At 39.6% G+C, this 22,118-nt stretch overlaps 1 protein-coding gene across 3 annotated transcripts in view; it reads left to right on the top strand.

Moving 5' to 3' along the window:
* DTHD1 (death domain containing 1) overlaps positions 1-20,934 on the top strand; it is a 71,750-nt gene extending 50,816 nt beyond the window's left edge. For 2 of the 3 annotated variants that reach the window (XM_040486111.1, XM_040486090.1), the window contains 2 exons: positions 9,337-9,394; positions 12,776-13,627. In XM_040486111.1, the coding sequence (XP_040342045.1) occupies positions 9,337-9,394; positions 12,776-13,122 (405 nt within the window). In that variant the 3' untranslated portion in view covers positions 13,123-13,627. Of the gene's footprint in view, positions 1-9,336; positions 9,395-12,775; positions 13,628-20,543 lie in introns of those variants that run through there. The other variant, XM_040486100.1, reaches the window with a different exon arrangement.
* The last annotated feature ends 1,184 nt before the right edge of the window (positions 20,935-22,118 follow it).

Below are 22,118 nucleotides of genomic sequence, written 5' to 3'. Positions count from 1 at the left end.
ATTGTCTGTCACTCTGCTTTTCATGCACACATTTCTAGAGTGAGGTTAACTTAGTGAACCCGACCACCATCCTAAGCATCCTGAAAGCACAATATAATGAGGGTGAATCCTGGCCAAGATTGAAACATTATGCTTCTTTCTAAGTCCTGTCAAAGACTAGATGGTCAGCAGTGGCTGAGCCCAGATTGGCTGTGAGACCACAGGGAAAGGGATGGTCTCCAGTGTTTTCATGTCATGGTAACACTCAGATCAAGTCTTGCTATATAAAAAGCTATAACACTCAGATCAAGTGTTACAAGTATAGATCAAGTATATACAAAAAAGCTATACTTACAGGATTAGTTTTAGTTACAAATGGATTTTTGGGCAGTCATCTCTGTATTGGAATTTTGGAGGTATATAAAGCCTCTCTGCATCCAAAATGGGTCTCTAGTTCTGCCAAGAGAGGTCTGACAAAAACAAATAACTTTTGTGTCCCACTATGTTCAAGGAACCCAGCCAAGCTATTCCATTTTATTTCAACTAAAGTTTGTTATTTTATTTCACTTAAAATTCATTATAAACCTAAGAAATAGATAAGATAATGACAATAAATTTAAAGTTTAGGAAACTAAGGCATGGATTAACTCTCAGGAGCCAACAATTACAGAGGTTGTCCAGTCTTACCTGAGAGCTCGTATGCTGGAGCAGCCTCGTATTAGGGAAAGAAAGCACCAGCTTTAGAGTTAATCACAGCTGGGTTCAGCCCTCCACTCACTCTCTCTGAGGTCTCAGCCGTGAGACCTCAACCACTCTGGAGTCTTTGCTATCCTCACAGATCACAGAGGAAACCAGTAAGAGCTCCTTCATTTTCCTCACAGTGCTTTTGGGAAAGATAGATCAGATAATCAAGAAGAAAAGAATTTGTAAATAACTTTGAAGCAGACTCAATTCTGAGAGTTTCAGCCTTGCCTGATAAATGGGTACTGAGGGCTTACCAGCCCAGAAGATTGTTTATGTGAGTGTTGAGGTAATTTCTGGGTAAGAAATTGACCTTGTTCATTGGGTCTGAAGTAACGAAGTAAATGAGATATGACTTGATAGAATTCTATTTGCAGGGGTCAGGGTAAATTTGCCTAAAAACACACATACATCTTCATATAAGGTTGGCCCTTGAACAATATGGGAATTAGGGGTGCTGCCCCCTGCACAGTTGAGAATCCACGTGAAACTTTTTTTTTTTAATGTTTGTGTATTTATTTTGAGTGAGAGATGAGAGAGAGAGAGGGCCCATGCAAGCAGGGGAGGGGCAGAGAGAGAGGGAGAGAGAGAGAGAGAGAGCCAAGCAGGTTCTATGCTATCAGCACAGATCCCAACATGGAGCTCGATCCCACAGAACTTTGAGATCATGACTTGAGCCAAAATCAAGAATCAGATGCTTAACCAACTGTGCCACCTAGGTGCCCCAAACTTAACTACTAATAGCCCACTGTTGATCAGAAGCCTTACTGATAATATAAACAGTAGATTAACACATATTTTGTATGCAATATATATTACATACTGTATTCTTACAATAAAGAGAGCTAGGGAAAGGCAAATGTTATTAAGAAAATACATTTTCTGAAGAGAAAATACATTTACTATGCTGTGCTGTATTTATCGAAAAAGTCCATGTACAAATGGACCCATGCAATTCAAACCTGCATTGTTCAAGGGTCAACTGTATATTAATTATACAAATATATTTTATTAAATACATATAAATATATGTTAGATACTCTATGTTAAATACATAGCATATTGATATATATTTAAAGCATCAGATGTTATCAGAATAGAGTGCTGTAGCTATTAGTGAAATCTCTTTCTCTCAGTTCAGCCCCTTGGATTCAAGATTGTGCCCTAAAGGGAAAGGTTTTAATTTAAAAACAGAAGACCTATTTCACTGACCTCTGTGACACATCAGGGCACAATCAACATCACTCTACTGTCATGTAACACGATGGGTAGGGAACCACTTTCTTCATCCTGCACATTTTACCACACAACGTACGTACCAGGAGGGGTCAGGGTGGCCACTAGTGGAGAATTGCTTTGCTTAGGAGAAAACTAGGGAAAACCATGAGCTGCATATGGAGTAAGTTGGGATACGGCAGAACAATGGCAGGATAGCAGTAGAAAAAACCCGTGGTCACCACTGATGTCCAACAATGTGCCCTGGAGCACAAGTGCAATATGGATAGAAGCCATTATGGCACACTACATGGTAGGCCCAGGAAGGGAAACAGTTATGCCTATAAGAGGAACATGGATGGGCTACATTGCCTGACATTGTGGGGTTACTAGGACAACACTGTAGCTACCAAGAGAATAAAGCCTATGGAACTGTCAGAAATACTTAGAGTGGCCTGTGTCAGAAGCTAGAGTTTCTGGATGAGGAGATGGGCACCAGAGCTAAGTCATCTGTGTGACACCTGCAAGGTAATTTATGAATTAGAAATTATTATTATTGCTGTCTTCTTATAGTGTTCTGTAGGTAAGAAACAATCAGAATTTCACTTTGGTCCTGATACGATATGAGAAATCTTCATCACTTTTTGGATAAAGGTAGTTCTTTCATTCTTCTGGGAATCCATTAGGATATATTTGGGGGACAAGTTGATAAGTGATGCAGGTCCTGCTTGATAGTGTTTTTCTAAGTGCAGCCACCATACTTTAGTGTCAGAAACACGCAGTTCACTTGTTACAAATATGGCCTTATCTGAGACAAACTGAATCAAGCTGTATACTTACTTCTTTTTGCCTTTTTCTTCAGAGTAATTTTCATGAACACTAAGGTTTGAGAACTATTGCTTTATTTTCTCAGTGAGAAGATAAATCTCCTAGCTGAGAGAGTGGAAATTAGGGGAGAAGTAGAGGTCTTGCAAAGACTGGTCAAAGTTTGAAGTATCCTCTGTAGGGAACACTGGATAAATCTTCAGGGATACATAAAAATGTGGCGGAGCAGCCCTGGTCCCAGCTGAAACTGCAGACCTTACATTTAGGATGATAATAATCCTCATGGATTGTCCGCAAAGCGTCTTCATGGTTATCATGTATTTATTGAGGGCATAGTGTGGCAACCATTTGGTAAATATGAGAATTGATATAAAAGAGGATACAGAAAAGTATATAATAGTTTCTATGAGCAGCATGTCCATGAAGAGGTGTTAAAAATGATTGAAGAAGACAATTGAGGTGATATAAACCTTATTTAATACTTCATGAAGTAGACAGTCTCAGAGAACTACAAAATGGGGTGGAAGGCAAGAAGCTTTTATAGGATGAATAAAAAACAAGGAGAAACAAATGGAAAATATCTGATTGGCTGGAGCCATGGGGTCAATCTTGTTTAAGGTAAGAGGCCCAGAGTTGGCTTGATCTTTGGGGATTGGCTAGCTGGATATAGTGCATTTCCAGTCAAGCAGAACATTTATAGGGACACAAAAATTATCTCAGTTTTGGTTTTCTGACATAGTAGTTTCTGACCCTGGGAAGAAGCACCTCCATCAAGGGTCTAAAAATGTATTTAAACAGAGGCACAAGTCATGTATTGAAAGAGGCCCCAACATGCAGAGCTTGGATTGACAGCGAAGTCTCCATTTTGTTGACGCTTCTCTACTCACATTGATACTACAGTTCTTGAGTAGCAAGAAAAATGCAACCGTTGGTCATCATCAAACTGTCAGAACCAGAGAGAGTGGATGTGCTGGAGTCTAAGGAAGATGTCAAGCAATTTCTGCTTCCAGTCATCAGCAAGATGCAAGAGCGTATTACATCTTGCACTAGAGTGCAGTGGAGAGCTTATGTGCAGAGTTAGTTGTTGAAAATGGGCAGTCTACTCATCCGAATAAAAACCCAACTGAAGGTCTCAGAGGAAAGCACTCTGAATCATCTTTAGAATCCAAACGATGGAGTTGAGGATTGAGTGACTAAACGATGCAAAGGCCAAAAATAAGGCCAAGGAGATTCTAAAGATGGCAGTGAGGTATTGATCAACCTAGTCTGTGTTGAGGTGCTTTGCTCTTTCTCGTGTGACTGAATAGCTTCCTGGAATTTTGGGTCTGTGTGTAACACATGAAACTTAGAATTGGATTTCTCCAGCTCTGGAGGTGCTGAAGGAGCTACATTATTTCTAGAAGCCAACTCCATGAAATGACTGCTAAAAAAGCTCAACAAGGGACCAGACTTCAGCTGGGGGGTGTGAATGAGGCTGATATGGCTAGGATGGATGGCTCAGACAAAGGAGCAGAAGATAGTATTATCGATATATTGAGACTTAAAATTCTGTGTGAGGCCAAAGAAGGAGAGACGTGTTTTGTCCAAAATTTTAGTTTCATGTGACTCACTAACTGAGGTAACTGTTTGGTCAGTTTGTTTGGATAGCCTGACTCAGCTTTCTTTGAGATAGAGACTGGAATAGAACATAAGGTCTTGGTATTCTCTACAAGTTGATGGAATACCCTGGTGCATTTTTGGGGATTCTGGGCATCAAATGAAAGAAGTATTTATAAAGGCCCTTGAAGGGTTGGGGGAAAAAATGAGGACTGTCTACATTGGACCCTACAATGGAGAGGGAATAGGTATCTTCAAGGTTCCATAAGTAGTCCAGCCATAAGTTAATTTATGGAGCAGATGACAGCTTTTTGGGGTTGAAACCCTACCATGAGGGGAAAAAACTGTTGCCCTGTTAATAAAACTATTCATTTGCTTGAAAAAGAAAAAGGATACAATAAAGTATTGAAAGCCTCATTGGGGGAGGGAAAACAGGCATTTATGAATGGCATTAACAACACCACAGGACAATATTAAGTTAAAAGATAAATTGAGTAATAGTGTATAAATTCTCCAATAAGAAACCAGGCACTAGAGTAGCTGATAAAATAGGTGGCATTTGGTGCCTTAAAAATATGGTAGGATTTGTAGGAGGAGATCATTCAAGTCAAGAGAAGATATCATCACATAAACAGTTTATACTACCCCATGCATGCAATAACATTTACAGCACTGTGAAGAATTAATATAGGAACAAGATACCTTATTGGTTCCCAAAGACATTACAATCTAACAAATAGAGCCCAGACTGATCATGGCAAGTTCTTGGAGTGGTGAAAAGCACAATGAAGGGAAACTTTTGAAGGTGCTATGGGAAATAATGTGGGGTAAAATAATAAACAAACAAATAAATAAATGGTATGCTTAGTTTCAAGAGTTAGTACCAGGGTTGTATTTAGGCAACATGGAAAGAATAGTCAGCAACTGAGTCTTAACAACAGTGGCCTATAAAACTAGACCTAACACCCATTTCAGGTGTGAATACTTTTCTTTGGTTCCAAAAAATTTTTAACCACTTTTTTCTTTTTTTCAACGTTTTTTTTAATTTATTTTTGGGACAGAGAGAGACAGAGCATGAACGGGCGAGGGGCAGAGAGAGAGGGAGACACAGAATCGGAAACAGGCTCCAGGCTCTGAGCCATCAGCCCAGAGCCCGACGCGGGGCTCGAACTCACGGACCCCGAGATCGCGACCTGGCTGAAGTCGGACGCTTAACCGACTGCGCCACCCAGGCGCCCCAACCACTTTTAATTTCATGAGGCCTGTGTTTCACCTAGCAGTATAAATAAGACACATCTGTATATATTTGAGTTACTAATAATTTTACATTGATGGCTTTGAGAGGTTCATAGGGAAGGGAAAACTGCTACCCACACCCGACTACACCCCTTTACAAGGTAGATGTGTACTAGGGAGAGCTTGGGAGACAGGTTTAGATTTTGCCAACCATCTTCCTGAGCAGTGACAAGTTGAAGATGGCATTTAAGAAATTGCATTCAGCAAAATAAAATACACAATATTAACATATATAGCAACCCTTCCTTTAGCAAATAGTAAAACCTGAGAAATGCAACAGAATGACACCTGTGGATTAGAACAGGGAAGAGAGAAAAGTAGGAAAAAATTAGAGTCACTGCCACAAAGGAAGGCATCCAGGGATCCACACGTAGATACTGGGGATCTGTGGGAGGGAACACTACGTGGGACAAGCAGAGACTCCCCTTTCAGCCGGGACCTGACCTTGAGCACCAGTGAGATTTGAAAGATGGTGAGCAAGGCAAAAATAGTGCAGAGACAAAAATCATGCAAACAAAAGAAAAAAAAAAAAAAAGGAAGGGAAATGGAGGGAAAGAGAAGGGAACACTAAAAATCCCTGATGAAGGGGCCAAATGGGAGACCCAGCATAGTGCCTTCAAGTGTCCAAGAGTCCGAGATTTCCATGCTGCTACAATCCACTCTTTCTAAGGTTGAGCCCCAAAAGAAGGACTTGGCTTGAATTTTCACGTATGGGAAAATACATATATTTAAACACTAGAATCACTCTCAGTGCATCAAGATGCTATGAGACATTTCTGAAGAAAGAAGGACAGGGGTAGGAGGTCATTATTTATACAAAGAAAAAACAGTATCTCTTATCCCAGGCTCAATGCAGGCCATATGCCCTTTGATGGGAAAGATAGAATCTGTTTCACTATTTAAGTTGCTATTTCTCAATTTTTTTGAGAGGTTTAAGCATATAGTTGATGTTTCACAAGTTATGTCTGCTTATTTTGCAATTCTGTAGTATTAATATACTTGAACTTTTGCTGTTCTTATGTTATTTCCTAATTTCCTCCCATTAAAACTTAAATTTTTTAATGTTTATTTATTTTTTTTGGGGGGGGGGGTGAAAGCAGGGAGGTCAGAGAGAGACAGAGACACCAAACATGAAGCAGGCTCCAGGCCCTGAGCTGTCAGCACAGAGTCCGACATGGGGCTCCAACACACGAACCGTGAGATCATGACCTGAGCCAAAGTTGGACGCTTAACTGACTGAACCACTCAGGCACCCCTCCCATTAAAACTTCCTAAAGGAAAATTTATATACATGTTTATATGATGTGTGACAAGAATACTCACAAAATGTGACATTCACATTTAATCCACTTGTATTGAAATCTTCCTGTGAACCAGTGTGCTATGTGTTAGCATAAAACACTTAGATTACCCTTGTATCATTGCTGTGAAGTAAGTGCTTTAAAAAAAGTTTTTATTTTGAACATATGTGAGGATTGCCTTTGACCAGGCACTTGGCAATTCAGTAGTTTAGAGAGGAAAATATTCAAATGTAAGAAAAATTTCAACTCTTACATTAAATGGTAGAGGCCATTTGCCTTGAGCGTGTTCTTACAGGAGTGAGGCATTTATAGCTAATGACATTTTCACAATAAAAATTGGTGGCATTAAATATTGTATGAATACATCGTCATTAAAAATTAACTTTGATTACAGGTCTTAATTTTCTGAAATTCTTTAACCTATTAGTGTGTATGCTTTTATACGTGTGTTATTTTGACCATTTGGATGGTATCAATGAGAAATACTAGCTTATCAACAACTTCATTGTTCATGCCAGTACCTTAGGTAGGATCACTGAAATATTCTTTTTTTTTTAATTTTTTTTTTTTACATTTATTTATTTTTGAGAAACAGACAGAGAGCATGAGCAGGGGAGGGGCAGAGAGAGAGGGAGACACAGAATCTGAGGCAGGCTCCAGGCTCCAAGCTGTCAGCACAGAGCCTGACATGGGGCTCGTACTCACAGATAGTGAGATCATGACCTGAGCTGAAGTCGGACACTTAACCAACTAAGCCACCCAGGCGCCCCTGAAATATTCTTTACAGTGAACGCATGCAAAACTTGTTTCCATTGTAAATCACCACGGTAGCAGTTTCTGTCACGAATGCTTGTGCATGTATGTAAATCTATGTCAGGTTTTACAGACCGCCTTCTAAAAACCTACGCGAAACTTGGAAAATTATTTGTAGAAGGTATTTTTTCCTTCAGTATTATCTGTATGTTCCAAATAATTAAAAGGTAGTTAAACTTGCTCCTTGGAAAACGGTTTTTATTGCAAAAATTATGGATCCATAGGAAGTTGGAGAATACAGTACACAGAAGTCTGGTTTTCCTCGGTGGTTACATTTTACATAACTATAGCACAATGTCAAAACCCAGAAGTTCACATTGATTCAGTGTGTGTGTACAGTTCTAGACACTGTTCTAGACACATTTTATCACATGTATAGGTTGTGTAACCACTGCATTCAAGACACGGAACTATTTTCTCACCACAAAGATCTCCTTTGTGCAACCCCCTTTATGGTTGTCTTCCACCATCTGTAACTCCTGGCAATTGCTAATCTATCCTACATTTCTGTAATTCTGTAATTTCAAAAATTTCGTACAGATGGAATCATAGAATATGTGACCTTTTAAGACTGGAGTTTTTCACTCAGCATAATTCCCTGTGGTCCATGCAAGCTGTTGCCTGTGTCAATGCTCTGTCCCTTTTATTATGAAATAGCATTCCGTAGTGTGGATGTGCCTTAGTCCGTTTGACCGTTTCACTACTGCAGAAACTTTTAGGTGTTTCCAGTTCGGGACTGACACAAATAAAGCTGCTCTGAACATTTGTAGACAGGTATTTGAGATTTTTTTTTTAAATAAATCACCTTTCAGAGCTGCGATAGGAGAGGCAAATAAATTGTCCAGAGCACTGAGAAATTTTCCAAACCCAGGCGTTGTTACTTTATCTCCTGTGCTATTTCCGCGATCTCCTGTTAACAGAGAACAAACCGTTCTGCAGACAGTGGAGAAAAGTAATGATTATATATTTGAATATTCTTGAAAAAAATATTGGTTTTAGAATAATATCTGCTCAAAAACATGATTATTTTTAGCATCGTGTATGCACATTGATTCACTCATTCATTTACAAAAATTACTGTTTGAGTACTCAGGCCCTGTGCTGAGTGCTGGGGCAAGGTGCCTTCCCCATGAGGGCTTTTACAAAATACTGCATTTGTTGCACAGAGGTAGCTTGCTTTATGTTTGCTGCTTTTAAGAGTTTCAAATTTTATTTCATTATATCATATTATATTATATTATATTATATTATATTATATTATATTATAATTTTATTTTTTAACAGCTTCAAATTTGAAACTGGAAAATATTTATTCAGAGTTAATGTGACTGCTATAATAATATTTAAATATGTAGTTTTAAATTTGCTGAAAGATCTGGGTTAATATATTTTGCTTTATCATTGGAAAGCAATTCTGAGCATGCATGCCTAAATACAGAATCTATTTTTGCAAAGTGTGCAGTTCAGTACTCCTTTCAAATAGAGGTGAGGGTCAGATGGATTTTTACTTGTAGCTTGTTCACAAATTAATGATTTCTTCTGCTTATTCTGTGTTCCTTTCCTCCAATAGCATAAAAAATTAATCAGCCGTCCACAGAGTACCAAAAGAATTTCTACAGATCCTGTAGGTAAGAAATATTTGCTTTGTCCTCATTACAGTGGTGCTATTTTTCCTCTTATATTTTATATGTATATGAATCATTGCATACAAAAGGATAGAAGGGGTGACTTTGCACAAACAATCATAAACAACAAATAAATGAGTTTTCCTTCGGAAGTCATGTGCACATAAACCATGTGCGCAAAACATTCTCAAATGTGAATGTAATTCAAATGGTTAAAATCTACAAGAAATATGAACCTGCTAAGTATTATTTTACAAAGATACCTAGTAATTGCTTAGTTTGGTAAATAACTACAGTTCTGAAATGCTTTCTATTAAATTGTGAGTTAAGATGTGGTCACTTCAATTCTACATTTGAGGCCAGTAGATTTTAATTTTTTTTTTTTTACATTTATTTATTTTTGAGAGACATAGAGAGACAGAGCACAAGTTGGGGAGGGGCATAGAGAGGAGACACAATCCGAAGCAGGCTCCAGGCCCTGAGCTGTCAGCACAGAGCCCGACATGGGGCTCGAACTCACCAACCATGAGATCATGACCTGAGCCTAAGTTGGACACTTAACCAACTGAGCCACCCAGGAGCCCCAAGGCCAGTAGATTTTAAAGAGAGGTATATTGGTATGAAACCACAAAAAGGAAAGAAACATCTAGGAGTTGATCATGGTTATGCATCATTCAGTTACATAACAGTGATAAAGGCTTCAGGGTAGAATTTAACATTTTTATTCTGCTTTAGGCTTTGAAACAATTCATTTTATAATGTTAATGGTCACTAAGGCAATACTTTATTGGCCTTCAAAACTTGAGTACCTTTCAACTACTGTGTGTCAGGCCCATGGCTGATGGCATAGCATTCCATTCAGGGATCACCTTTGTGAATTTGTACAGAAAATGTGCAGGCTTTGCTGAATTACTTTAAAAGTGAGGATGGGCATACACCTTAGTGTTATGCACCATCTCAGAGGCAATAAAAACCATTTTCAAAGAAAGAGCAGATGATGTGGCAAAAACAAAAGTAAACGTACCAAAGCCAAAACCAAGAAAACCCAGCAACAAATCTAAAAAAGCAACAGTGGTAGATGAAAGCCTGGCAAGTTTAGTAGTGTTGCTAATGTTTGAAGAGTTTGATGCCCACAGAAAAGCGTTCCCTCTACTATTGTCAACAACTGCCAGAGACCACAAGGCTATTATCTTTCCTATGTGTACTAGGAAGTCCTAGGTTGTGACAGTGCGCCATCTCTCAAAACCAAGCTGCTGCGGGAAGGATGGTGGTAGATGAGGTTATAGCAGGCTAAAACTAGAAGTTTTAAATGCCAAGTTAAGAAGTTCAAGCGATAGGAGGAAGCTACGTGACACGTATTAACAAGAAATGGGTAAAATCAGATTAGACTTTGCAACCGTCTAGGAGTTGATGGAGGAGTAAGGTGGGTCAGCACTGGTAGCAGGGATTTAGACTCCTGGTGCCTGCGATACTCCAAAAAAAGAGAGGTGGGACATGACTGAGATTGTCAGTAAGGCTGGTCAGGAGGGGAAATATCTGAGCTATATTTAGAGTTAGGACATGGGTGTGGGGGTTAAGAAATAGGCATTGAGAAATGTGAATAATGTTACATGTTTCAGCTTACTCAGCTGAGGGGTCATATTCACTAACAAGTGCACAGAGTGAAGAAGGATCAGGTGCAGACAGAAAAAGCCCAAAGCTGATTGTGACTCTAGAAATACGGAGCTCGGGTTGGCTGTGATGTATACTGGTAAAGATAATTAGGAGATGAATCGTCCCAGGGTTTAGGGAAACAAAGCCAAGGATGAAGATATACCAGGGCTGGGATATTTCACATTAGAGGAAATGGTTATGAAAGTGAATGTTGATGTATTCATTCAGGGGAGAGGACAGAAAAAGAAAAGGCCAGATAGAGGAAGTAGTAATTCAGCAGAATCAGGAGGAAGAGAGTCAACGAAAGGGAAAGAGAGGTGCGGAGAATGAGGGCAGGCCACGGAACCCGGGGGAAGGAGTGAAATGCTTTCTGGAAATCAGAGAAGGTGCAGACTGAGAATCATTTGCTGTGAGATGTAATTAGGAGAGCACTAGGAAGACCAGAAAGAAAGGATTCCGCAGAGTTTTAGCAGACAGGGAGAGGAAGGCCTACCCATGTAGCCTGAGTATATTGCATGAGGGAAGCAGAATGTTGGTTCGAAAGTGACAATGGAGAGCGAGGATGCGTTGGCTCTGTTTCCTGAGTAGTTTTCACACCAAAGTGGCATGATTCACAGTGTGTTAAGTGCAGTGTATGTGAGTAGGTATCTACTCACAAAGGAATCGTTGAGTGAAAGGTACACATACAGAATGCTTACTGACATCAGACCAGACAAGAGTTGGGATAGTGGTACGGGCTTGGGCTGGGGCACAGAGGCAGGAGGATAGGAGGACTTAGGGGTTTCACTGGGAGCGATAACTGGGAGTAACACAATGGGAAAAAAAAAGATAACAACCAAACAATAGAAAAATGGAATCATGAGTTTAGGTGGTAGACCTAACCATCTTCCAGGATGTATTCAGAGGAGATGTTTGTGGTTGCAAATAGTTCAAAGGTCAGGGGAAATGTTGGCATAAAGGACCTTCCACAGAACTGCTTTTTGGGTTGAATCTTGGGGAGTTTGTGTGTGTGTATAGTTGGGTGGTGATGAGGGGACTGTGTAGCGGGTATAATTTTTTTTTAAGTTTGTTTGCTTATTTATTTAGAGTGTGAGTAGAGGAGGGGCAGAGAAAGAGAGGGGGAGAGAGAATCCCAAGCAGACTTTGTCAGAGCAGCGCCCAATACCGGGCTCGATCTCCCAAACTGTGAGATCATGACCTGAGCCCAAATCAAGAGTCAGACACTTAACTGTCTGAACCTCCCAAGCGCTCCTCTGCTGGTATAAGTTATGTATCAGATCGGTACTAATTAAGAAAAATAGTTTTGAACCTAGAAGTATCCTTTACCATGGTGCTACTTACTCAAAGTATGGTTGGGGACCCCAGTGCCAGCATCACCCGGGAACTTGTTAAAAATGCCAAATTTTACCCCTACCCTAGTTTTACTTCATAAGAGTCTCTGGGGCAGTGCCTAAAATCCATTTCAACAAGCCCTCCTGGATCTCAGGGGAGTTAAAACCTGAGGAGCATTTCTAGTCCCCCTGCAATAGGTGATTCCCTCGGGGAGAAGACCCCCGAAATGGCAGGGATCCAAAGGCTTTCAACAGTGGGCCGGGGAGTTTCCAAATCTTTCCACTGTTCAGAGGCCAAAGCAGAGAGCCTTTAGACTTCCCGTGCGCAGGTGTGGACGGTTAGATAAGCGCATGGCCCGAGAAAGTGTCCTAACCCTGCGTGTCCCTGTGTGCCTGACAGAAGCCCTATGGGATAACTTGCTGTACTGGCTGGCAGAGGAACTCTCCGAAGAAAATGCCACCCGCCTCTCCTCCTCCCTCCCTCTTCGCCACAGCACCGTCCAGCTCATCAAACTGAAGACCCCTGGTGACCTCACAGAACAGATCCATGAACTCCTTTGCTTCTGGAAAAAATCACTCCCAAATTCCACCGATAAACTTCGCCTGCTGGCTCGTCATCTCCGCAAGATCGGCAGGAATGATCTGTCCGAAGAGCTCAGATTCAAGTGGGATAATAGGTGTTCCCTGAGCCACAGCACTGGTTTGATACAACCTAGTAAAGCCGGGTCACTCTTTCTTTTGCCCTAGAGAGGGGTCATGGTAGGTTTTAAGGCTTTTTCTGCCAACATTTTACTGGCGGTTTCCAAGTAAAGTTGTTTGAAGGGCATCTTTTTGATAGATGTGCTATTTGAGACAGGTGGAAAAGCATGAAGCAGATCATAAAAGGCGTTCTTGGGTTTGAGGGCTCCTCTGTGGTTCAGAGATATACATTCTGCAAGAATTATTGTCTTGAGTTCAGCCAAATTTAATAGCATTTGTGGTAGAGTTTGCTCTGTTTACATGTTAACAGTTGAGGTCGTTTTCTAAGTGGAAAGGAAAAATAGGCTATACAGAACCCCCCTTTTATCATTATCTACATAAAAGTAAACTAGTTGTGCCAGACTCCAAGCAACAAATTCACATTATGCACATGCTGTAGAGCCTGCAGCTAACAGTACAAAATAAACTGGGTTGCAGCGACCTGATGCTGATGATAGCAAATCAGTAAGAAAACAGAGAAGCTTGGAATAAATTAAAAATAGAATAACATCCACCATCCGCTGCCACCAACTTTTCTTTTCTTAAAAAGGTATCTTGAAATAGGGAAAATCTCGTGTTTTATTAGTAGTGAAATGAGGCAGTGCAGAGAACACGAAGTATCACTGGAAGAATTCAGGGCCTTTTACCTTTGGAAAACAACCTACTCTTAAATCAGTTTTCACGGAAATCTTTTTTTTTTTATTTTTTTTAATGTTTATTTTTTTTTTGTGAGAGAGAGACAGAGAGAGCACGAGCGGGGGAAGGAGCAGAGAGAGAGGGAGACACAGACTCCGAAACAAGCTCCAGGTTCTGAACTGTCGGCACAGAGCCCGTCGCGGGGCTCGAACTCACAAACTGTGAGATCATGACCTGAGCCAAAGCTGGACACTCAACTGACTGAGCCACCCAGGCGCCCCAGTTTTCACGGAAATCTTATTAAGTAAGCCCTTAAGTAAGACTCATCGTTTAAAAAAAGGCTGTAAAAAACCACAAAACTAAAAGGAAAAAAAATAACAATTACCAAAGCCCCTCCATCATTGATGAACCCTGTTGATGTCTAGTGCATAAGCTTTGAGACTTTGGGAAACCTGAGGCTTTAGCTTTAGCAAAAACAACGTGATATGAATGGGGTATGACATGAGTATTACCATTTCATTCATACAAAAGCATCACGGCCTGGGCTTGTCAGCATCAGTAGTGATTAGCTTTGATTATTAAATACGAGAAGAATTAATGAAATCACACGAAAAGTTAAACACTTATAGGGCTCTGAATTTCAAAGACCAGATTTCCTTCTACAAATTAACCAAGGAGTTAGATTCCCATTTGGTTACACATTGAAAAAGAGGATTCCAATTTTCAAATACATTCCTGTTAAGAAACATTTAGTCAATGTTCTACTATTTTTACATGTTTCCGGAAAGGTACAATATTTTCCAGGTGTCCTTGGAATGAAGAAAACAGATTGGAATATCCAGTTTTTCGAACTACAAAGTAACAGCAAAGTGAAGTTTATTCGCCTATAATGCTTTATGCTTAGTCCTTTACAAGCACTGACTTGTTTAGTCCTCCCAACTGCTCTGTGAGGTAGGTACCTCCCCGCAATTTACAAGAAAGGAAAGGAGATTCAGAAGATTGAGTTCCTTGCCTCATGTCCTAAGTGAGTGACATAGCCAGGATTCTTGTTCCAACACTAGAGAATACTATTCTGAACATTTTGGAGTATTTTCTCCCAGTTTTTCTTTTGCTCCTGGAAGGAAATATTTCTATTTCTCCGTGTATAGATATCTATAAACACACTCACCTATGTGCTCACAGGCACCCACACACTATAAATCCCCACACATGCTGCACACTCACCCATCTCCTTACTTACACACATCTTCTCATCCCACCGTGTCCTCGTACCCTGCCCCCCAGGCACCCCCACGCATACGCACACCCTCCCACGCACATCTCGCAAATCCCCACACAGTCTTACCTCCGCGTGTACATCCTCACATGCATGCATACACCATCACGCACACACTTTCTTCTCACGCATGAATTCATTCACATGCTTCATGTGCCTACCCTCACAGGCACCCATCCCTTCACCCCCACACACTCTCTGACCTTTCCAGAATTAAAAAAAAAAAAAAAATAGCATACATTATTGCAATAGTCAAACAATATAAAAGTATATATAGAAAAAATGGGTCACGTCTTGGGTGTGGCCTCTCACCTAGGTTATCAAAGGAATCAGTCTGGGTGTAGCACGTGCCTCGTGTGCGCTCTCTCTCTCTCTCGCAAAATAAACACATAAACTTTAAAAATTTAAATAAAAAAAGAGATTACTTACTGAAAACATTTTTAAGGCTCTTGATACACATTGCCAAATTGCCATCTTATAATCACTAGGTCATGAAGATTCTTAGGAAAATGGAACTTTTAAGAATACATAAAAATGAATTAACTTGAGGCACATAACATGAAACTCTACATCCTGGGTAAGCCTGGACTGTCTTCAATTGCTCTATTGAAAAAAAAAAAAAGACATTGGCTTAAATCTTTACAGTAATTCCTTTACTAATTAAGAGAGTATATTCCATTGACATTGCTCTTTTAAAAAGCATCAGAAAGAGAAATAATACAGCAGACATCTGGACAGATTCCAAAATGTCAGTTTCTAGTGTCAAACTATAGCCAAATTCCAATGAAAATAATGTTAAATTCAATAGGTATACATTGAACATGAACTCTGGGTCTAGCAGTCTGTTAAATAGTACAAGCACAAAAGAGAGTAGGAGCCAGTTCTCTAGGGTTATGTTTTCTGCATACAAAAAGAGTAAATGAATGAGATCAACATCTAGTTTATCGCCTAGAATGAACCAGGCTTTTTATGCTTAGCCCTTTATAAGTACTGAATTATTGAATCCTCTCACTGCTCTGTGGGGTAGGCACATTGCCCCCAATTTATGAGAGGAAACTGGAGTCTTGAAAGAGTGAGTACCTTGCTTAATGTCACAAGTGAGTGACATAGCCAGGATTCAAATGTAGAATGTTGGCTTGGCTCCCACCATACCATGTTGCTACCAACCTATGGAGAAGAAAGGAAGGGGATGGACGTATCTACTTCTCCATTATCTTATTTCTTATTTTGCGAAACAAAATTTCTAATTCATATCTAATACAAATAGACATGAGTTTTAAGAACAGGGATGGGGAAAAGAGCAGGAGGTGGGAGGGAAGTGTGATGTTGACTTCATTGATATTTGTCCCAGCTCAATTAGTTAAATGTTCTCTTATTCTTGTTTAAGAGACTGACAGTTTAGGATAATACTGCAAATTGATCAAACACAAATTGGTGATGCATAAATATTGAGTTATAATTAGAGCTACTGTGCCACAATTTAGCTACCCAGGAACATCAAGAACCCTTCAGAGTAGTGGCTGCAAAACATGACCATTTATTTAGCAATTAATAATAAATAATTATTAATGTCAATAATAATTATTAATTATTAACATTCTTACCCCTCTGTGATATAAAATTATTTTCATAATTTTATGAAATTATAAAATTATATAATTCAGACCAATCTTACCTTATCTTGAATAACATCAATTTCATTAAGGAAAGCCCATTATATCCATCAATTTGCTAACTATTAAGCACTAAATATTTCAAATAAAAAATTCTAACATTTATTATTCTATTTAACAAAATGTACAATGTTAACCATAGTTATCTTAATCAAATGCTTATTCATTCATGATTATAGCAATTGATTATTTCTAAAAAAAATGTAGCTTAAATGAACACATAGGCAATATCACATTGTATATTCTAAAGTATTTTATTTAAATTTATTTATTTTTATTTTTATTTTGTAGAGAGAGGGAGAGTGAGAATGGTGTAGAGGGGCAGAGGGAGAGAAAGAGAGAATCCTAAGAAGGTCCCACGCTCAGTGCAGAGCCTGTCACAGGGCTCAATCCCATGACCCTGGCATCATGACCCGATCTGAAATCAAGAGTTGGTTGCTCAACCAACTCAGCCACCCAGATGCCCCTATTTTGAAGGTAAAATAGAAACATCATAACAACTAAGTTAAGTAGACTTTGAGGGTATCATAATCCAATTTTCAAAATATCTAAATTTTGTGGAGAAAGTTCTATTTTCCTAACCCAGTATTTGTTAAGGAGGTGTTATTGACATTTTGAATGGAATATATATTTTTTTAAGTGACTTGAACTGGCTCATGTCCATTTGGCATCCCTGACCTCTGTCCACCAAATGCACAGAGCACTCCCTCACCTTAGTAAATGTGAGAAGTAAAATTCCTTCCACACAGTTTGAGTCATGGGGCGGGTATTGGGAGGGTACAGAAATGCCATTACTGAACTCAAGAATAGAGTGCTATAGACCTTAAGGGAGCATGTTGAGAACCACTGTTTCAGTCAAATTTTGGCTTGAAGCAGAGAATCAAAGAAAGGGGGCAGAATAAGCCAAGGGCAATTTAGAGCATTATAAGCAAAAAAAAAAAAAAAAAGGCCCAACTTGAAATCCTCCAACTGGTACCAGTGTTTACGAGAATTGTCAACTGTTGTCTGGTAGCTTGCCCAGAAATATTCTCAGAGAGGAATCTCCTGAGAGATTCTGAGTTGTACCCCAGGGTTATGCTATAAAATGAGAGTTTTGCTAAGGTACAAATTCAGGCTCCCTAAAGTTAGAATAGTGGTAGTTCACAAGAAAAGGGAAATACTGGGGTGAGGTCAAAGTCGTGGCTAAGTGATGTGCAGGTGTAGGGTTTCCCCTTTCACCGAGGCAAACATAACTTGTGTGATTTAATATCATGAGAATGTTCCTGTGTAATGTCTAGGCATTTGGACGGACGTCATATCATTGAATCCTCAACCTGCCTCTTCTCCTAGGTTTTCTCTACTGGTATGTCCAACTTCCTTCACTCTGCATTTATGACCTAACATACCAAATAATTTACATCTCAATGATGGTTATTATTTATTTTTGGTAACCCTGCACCTTAGTGCATGCTCTGTAAGGGGCAGAGAGCTTGTCTCTTGTTCGTTGATGGAATCCTATTACTTAGAACTCTGTCTGACACTCAGTGAACGTTCCTCTGTTTTGTTACCCTTACTTCCCAGATGAGAAGCTGCAACTCAGAGCTAGAGTGATATCCAGTCAGTGGATTAGAGGCCAGATAATTCTGTTTTCAAAGTCTTGTTCCATCTACTACCACTTTCTGGTCCTGGTTCCACCCCCCAGCCCCACCCCCATAATCGTCCATCTTCTATAATCTCAGGTAACATTTTTTTTCCAGTTCCCTAAATACCCAAGACTGGGTTAATTGTTCATGGATATTCTAAAGTCTAGTTACAGCTCTTCCATACTCTGTTGCAATTGCTTATATGTGTTTTTCTCCAACCAGCATGTAAGTATCTCAAGGGCAAGTACTGAGTATTGTTCATTGTTAAGTTTCCCGATGCTGCCAAGGTCCCAACACAAAGTAGGCACTCAATAAGTCTTGCTGAATTAATGCATGGGTGACATCTACATGCTGACATGCTATGACCCTCTTTTCCTGTTCCATTTTCCTTCTGGAAGCAACCCCGTGGGGCAGATGCCATTTCTAAAAAACTAAAAATTAGCTTGGAACGTAAACACTGCCCTGCCATGTATGAGGCTAGAATAATAGAGAGGGAGCCGGCTACAAAATTAACAGGATTCAATATTTCTCCCAAGGACATACTGCATCTGTAAAGTGTCTCTTCCCTCTCTTTGAGTGACAGCTGCTTTTTTACACACCGAAAAAACTTTGTTCTTCAAAATCATGGTCTATCACAAACTTTGCCGTTTGGAATCCTATCAGTGAGAAAGAGATATTCCTCTTTTGCCTGGAGGATCTAACACACTTTGACACAGAAAAGCAGTCCTCACTGACAGTCAGGGTGCAGAGCTTCAGAGGAAGGGTGTCTGGATACAGCACTGCACATCTATCTTGACATTATTGTCTTCAAGGGAGCAGGACTTGGGGTCCACTTTGCAGTGCAGGTCCATGTTGGTTCCTTTACACACGCTCTGCTTTGCTTCGAGCCCATTCAGACACTCAACCCGGCCCTACTTCCGTGTCTTAAAATAACTCAATTTGCGTTTGTTCTGTGGGACACCACTGTTCCTTTGGCATGCCATCCCCCTCACTGCAATGAGTCCGTAAACCTGACTGTGTGGAACTTCAGGTGCGTCTCTGGTAGTTTGAGGCAGATTGAAGTCTGACATCCATCCTTCTGTGCTGTGGCCCAGTAGTTCTCAAATTGGCTGCACATTAGAGTCAGTGTGGGGGGGGGGGTGCCTGGACCCATCCTGAGAAATTCTGATTGAAGTGGTCTGGGGTGGGTCCTGGGCATGAGAATTTCAAAGCTCTCCAGTGGATTCTGCAGCCGGGGCAAAGAATCATTTTGTCTAGCTAACTGGCCCCAGAAAAACTTGGAAGGGATGTTAAAATCCAGTTTCACAGAACCACAAGTCAGCCCCGTAAATCAGTGTCTTTGGCTGCAGAACGGAGGAATCTGTATTCTTAGCGGACATGGAAGTTTAAGGACAACGCCTACTATTTATTTCCTGTCCAGAGCACTATCCATTTCTATTTTTATTTTTCAGGATTAGCACAGAATCAAGAGTAACATAGGGGGGGAGAGGGAAAGGGAAAGGAACAGAGAAGGCTCTGTTCTGTGTTGAATATACAAGACTTTTTCTCTCCGTTTATGGTTGCATTTTGAGACAATTTATCTGTTCACAAGACTAAGCAGGGTGGGGTTGGGAGCTGAGGCAAGGAATTGGGATAGTTAGGAGGGAGGAGCACTTGACCCAGGCTTCATAAGAACAGAGGAACATAAATATGGGAGCTTTATTTATTTTAAGTTTATTTATTTATTTTTACAGTGAGAGAAAGAAAAGAAGAGAGAGAGAGAGGCAAAGAGAGAGGGAGAGAGAGAGAAACCCAAGCAGGCTCTGCAGTACGGAATCTGACACAGGGTTCAAACCGGGCTCAAACCCACGAACCATGAGACCATGACCTGAGCTAAAACCACAAGTTGGACACTTAACCAACTGAACCACCCAGACGCCCCCAAATATAGAAGTTTTAAAAGTCTCAATGAAAAGAGCTGTGCCGCAATCACAAAGATGGAGACTGACTTCTCTGGAAGCTGATTCTCATACACCTTTAAATTTGATCCTATTAACAGACTGCACACCAATCATACACTGTGAATTAATAGTTCTTTTTAATTTCTTCTCTCATTTTAAAGAGTGAAACTATATTCCATTGTATTTTTGTTTGTGTGCTAAAGAATTTAAAATGCATTGTATTGTATTATATCAGATCATATATTATATATTTTTAGATTTCTTTTTTGGTAATTTTTTACAGACACTGAGGACCTCAGAAATTCAACATGCCCCAGGCTATGCTCCACCTGAATGGCTCTGTGCTTCCTGCAAAGTCAAACTGTTCTTTAGAAATTGTTAGTGCAAATGCCTAGAGATGGCCACAAGAGGGCCTCTGTGTTTCAGATAAAATTAAGGAATCATTTAAAACTTTATGGAGAAAAATCCTTTATGTTGCCAAACAAGTGTTTTGCATGATTTAAAAAACTAAAGTTATTTTAGGGTAGAGGGTGTAATTTGATCTATGGTCAATATATTGTTAACGTAATAATACATCATTTTGTGGCTAATTTCTCTAATATTCAGAAACATCTGATTCTTTTTTTTTTAAGTTTATTTTGAGAGAGAGAGAGAAAGAGAGAGAGAGAGAGAGAGTAGGGGAGGGGCAGAGAGAGAGGGAGAGGAAGAATCCCAAGCAGGCTCCACATCATCAGCATAGAGACCTACGTGTGGCTCAAACTCACTGACCATGAGATCAAGACCTGAGCTGAAATCTGACGCTTAACTGACTGAGCCACCCAGGCACCCCCATCTGATTCCCTTTTGATATGAAGAAAGGAAGTATATAGAAATTTCTGCATTTATCCAGGTCTCTATGTTTTATCATACCTTCTGTTTCTTCAATCAATGCAATAGAAATAACAATGCAATCTATTATTGATCATTGGAACTGATGTGTGTAATATTGTTGAAATTATCAGGAAATAGAAATTGAGAGTATAAACTATTGATAGTACCATGGAACAAATGTACTTTTGACTCACTTTACTTTCCAATATATGTTATTGACGAATGTGATTTCTGAAGAATTGTCTTCTCATTTTTGAAAGGTTTTGAATGGAGTGTTGCTTTGGTTTGTCAGTAAACAAAAGTGGCTAGCATGCTTTAAAAATAAATCTCTAAATTGATTATTATTTAAAAATAATCAAGTGATATTTTTCAGAATATTTGTGTTAGCTGTGATTTTATTAAAAAATATAAATTCTAAAATAAGCTCAATATTACTACTTCCACAAAGCATCACAAACACACATGCACCAATGATATTGTGATGGCAACAGAACAGCCCCTGAATATATAGCAAAAATGAACAGCACAACTGAAAATAGTCAAATACACAAAAATGACACTGAAATGTGATGAGTATATTAAACGTTTGCTTCTCCTCATTGTGGAAGGACTACATATTCCTATCCCATTGACGTTACCCTTGATGGTGTGATTTAGAGTCCCCAAGGAAATCTGAGTGCCATGTTTGAGCAGAAGCTTAAGAGCCATTGAGTTGTTGTACCATGTTTCTCCTTTCTCTACCTTGAGATCAGCATTGTCCCAGTGAAATCTCTTCCATCAGCCTGGATCCTGATTCATGGATGAGACCCACAGCCTACTTGCAACACATTGCATGAAAACTAGATATGAAAAATATATATTTTTGCTGTAACTTCCCATCATCTGATTGATATAATTAATTTCCCAAGCATAAAGAAGAAAACAATATGATTGGCTGTTAATGCTATGAGACTTTAATAAAAGTCATTGAACCATAGGGTCTATAATC

This window comes from Herpailurus yagouaroundi, unplaced genomic scaffold, assembly GCF_014898765.1.
Source record: "Herpailurus yagouaroundi ecotype Mexico unplaced genomic scaffold, PumYag 28, whole genome shotgun sequence".
In the NCBI taxonomy this organism is placed as follows: domain Eukaryota; kingdom Metazoa; phylum Chordata; class Mammalia; order Carnivora; family Felidae; genus Herpailurus; species Herpailurus yagouaroundi.
This window is presented reverse-complemented; position numbering and strand designations above follow the sequence as displayed.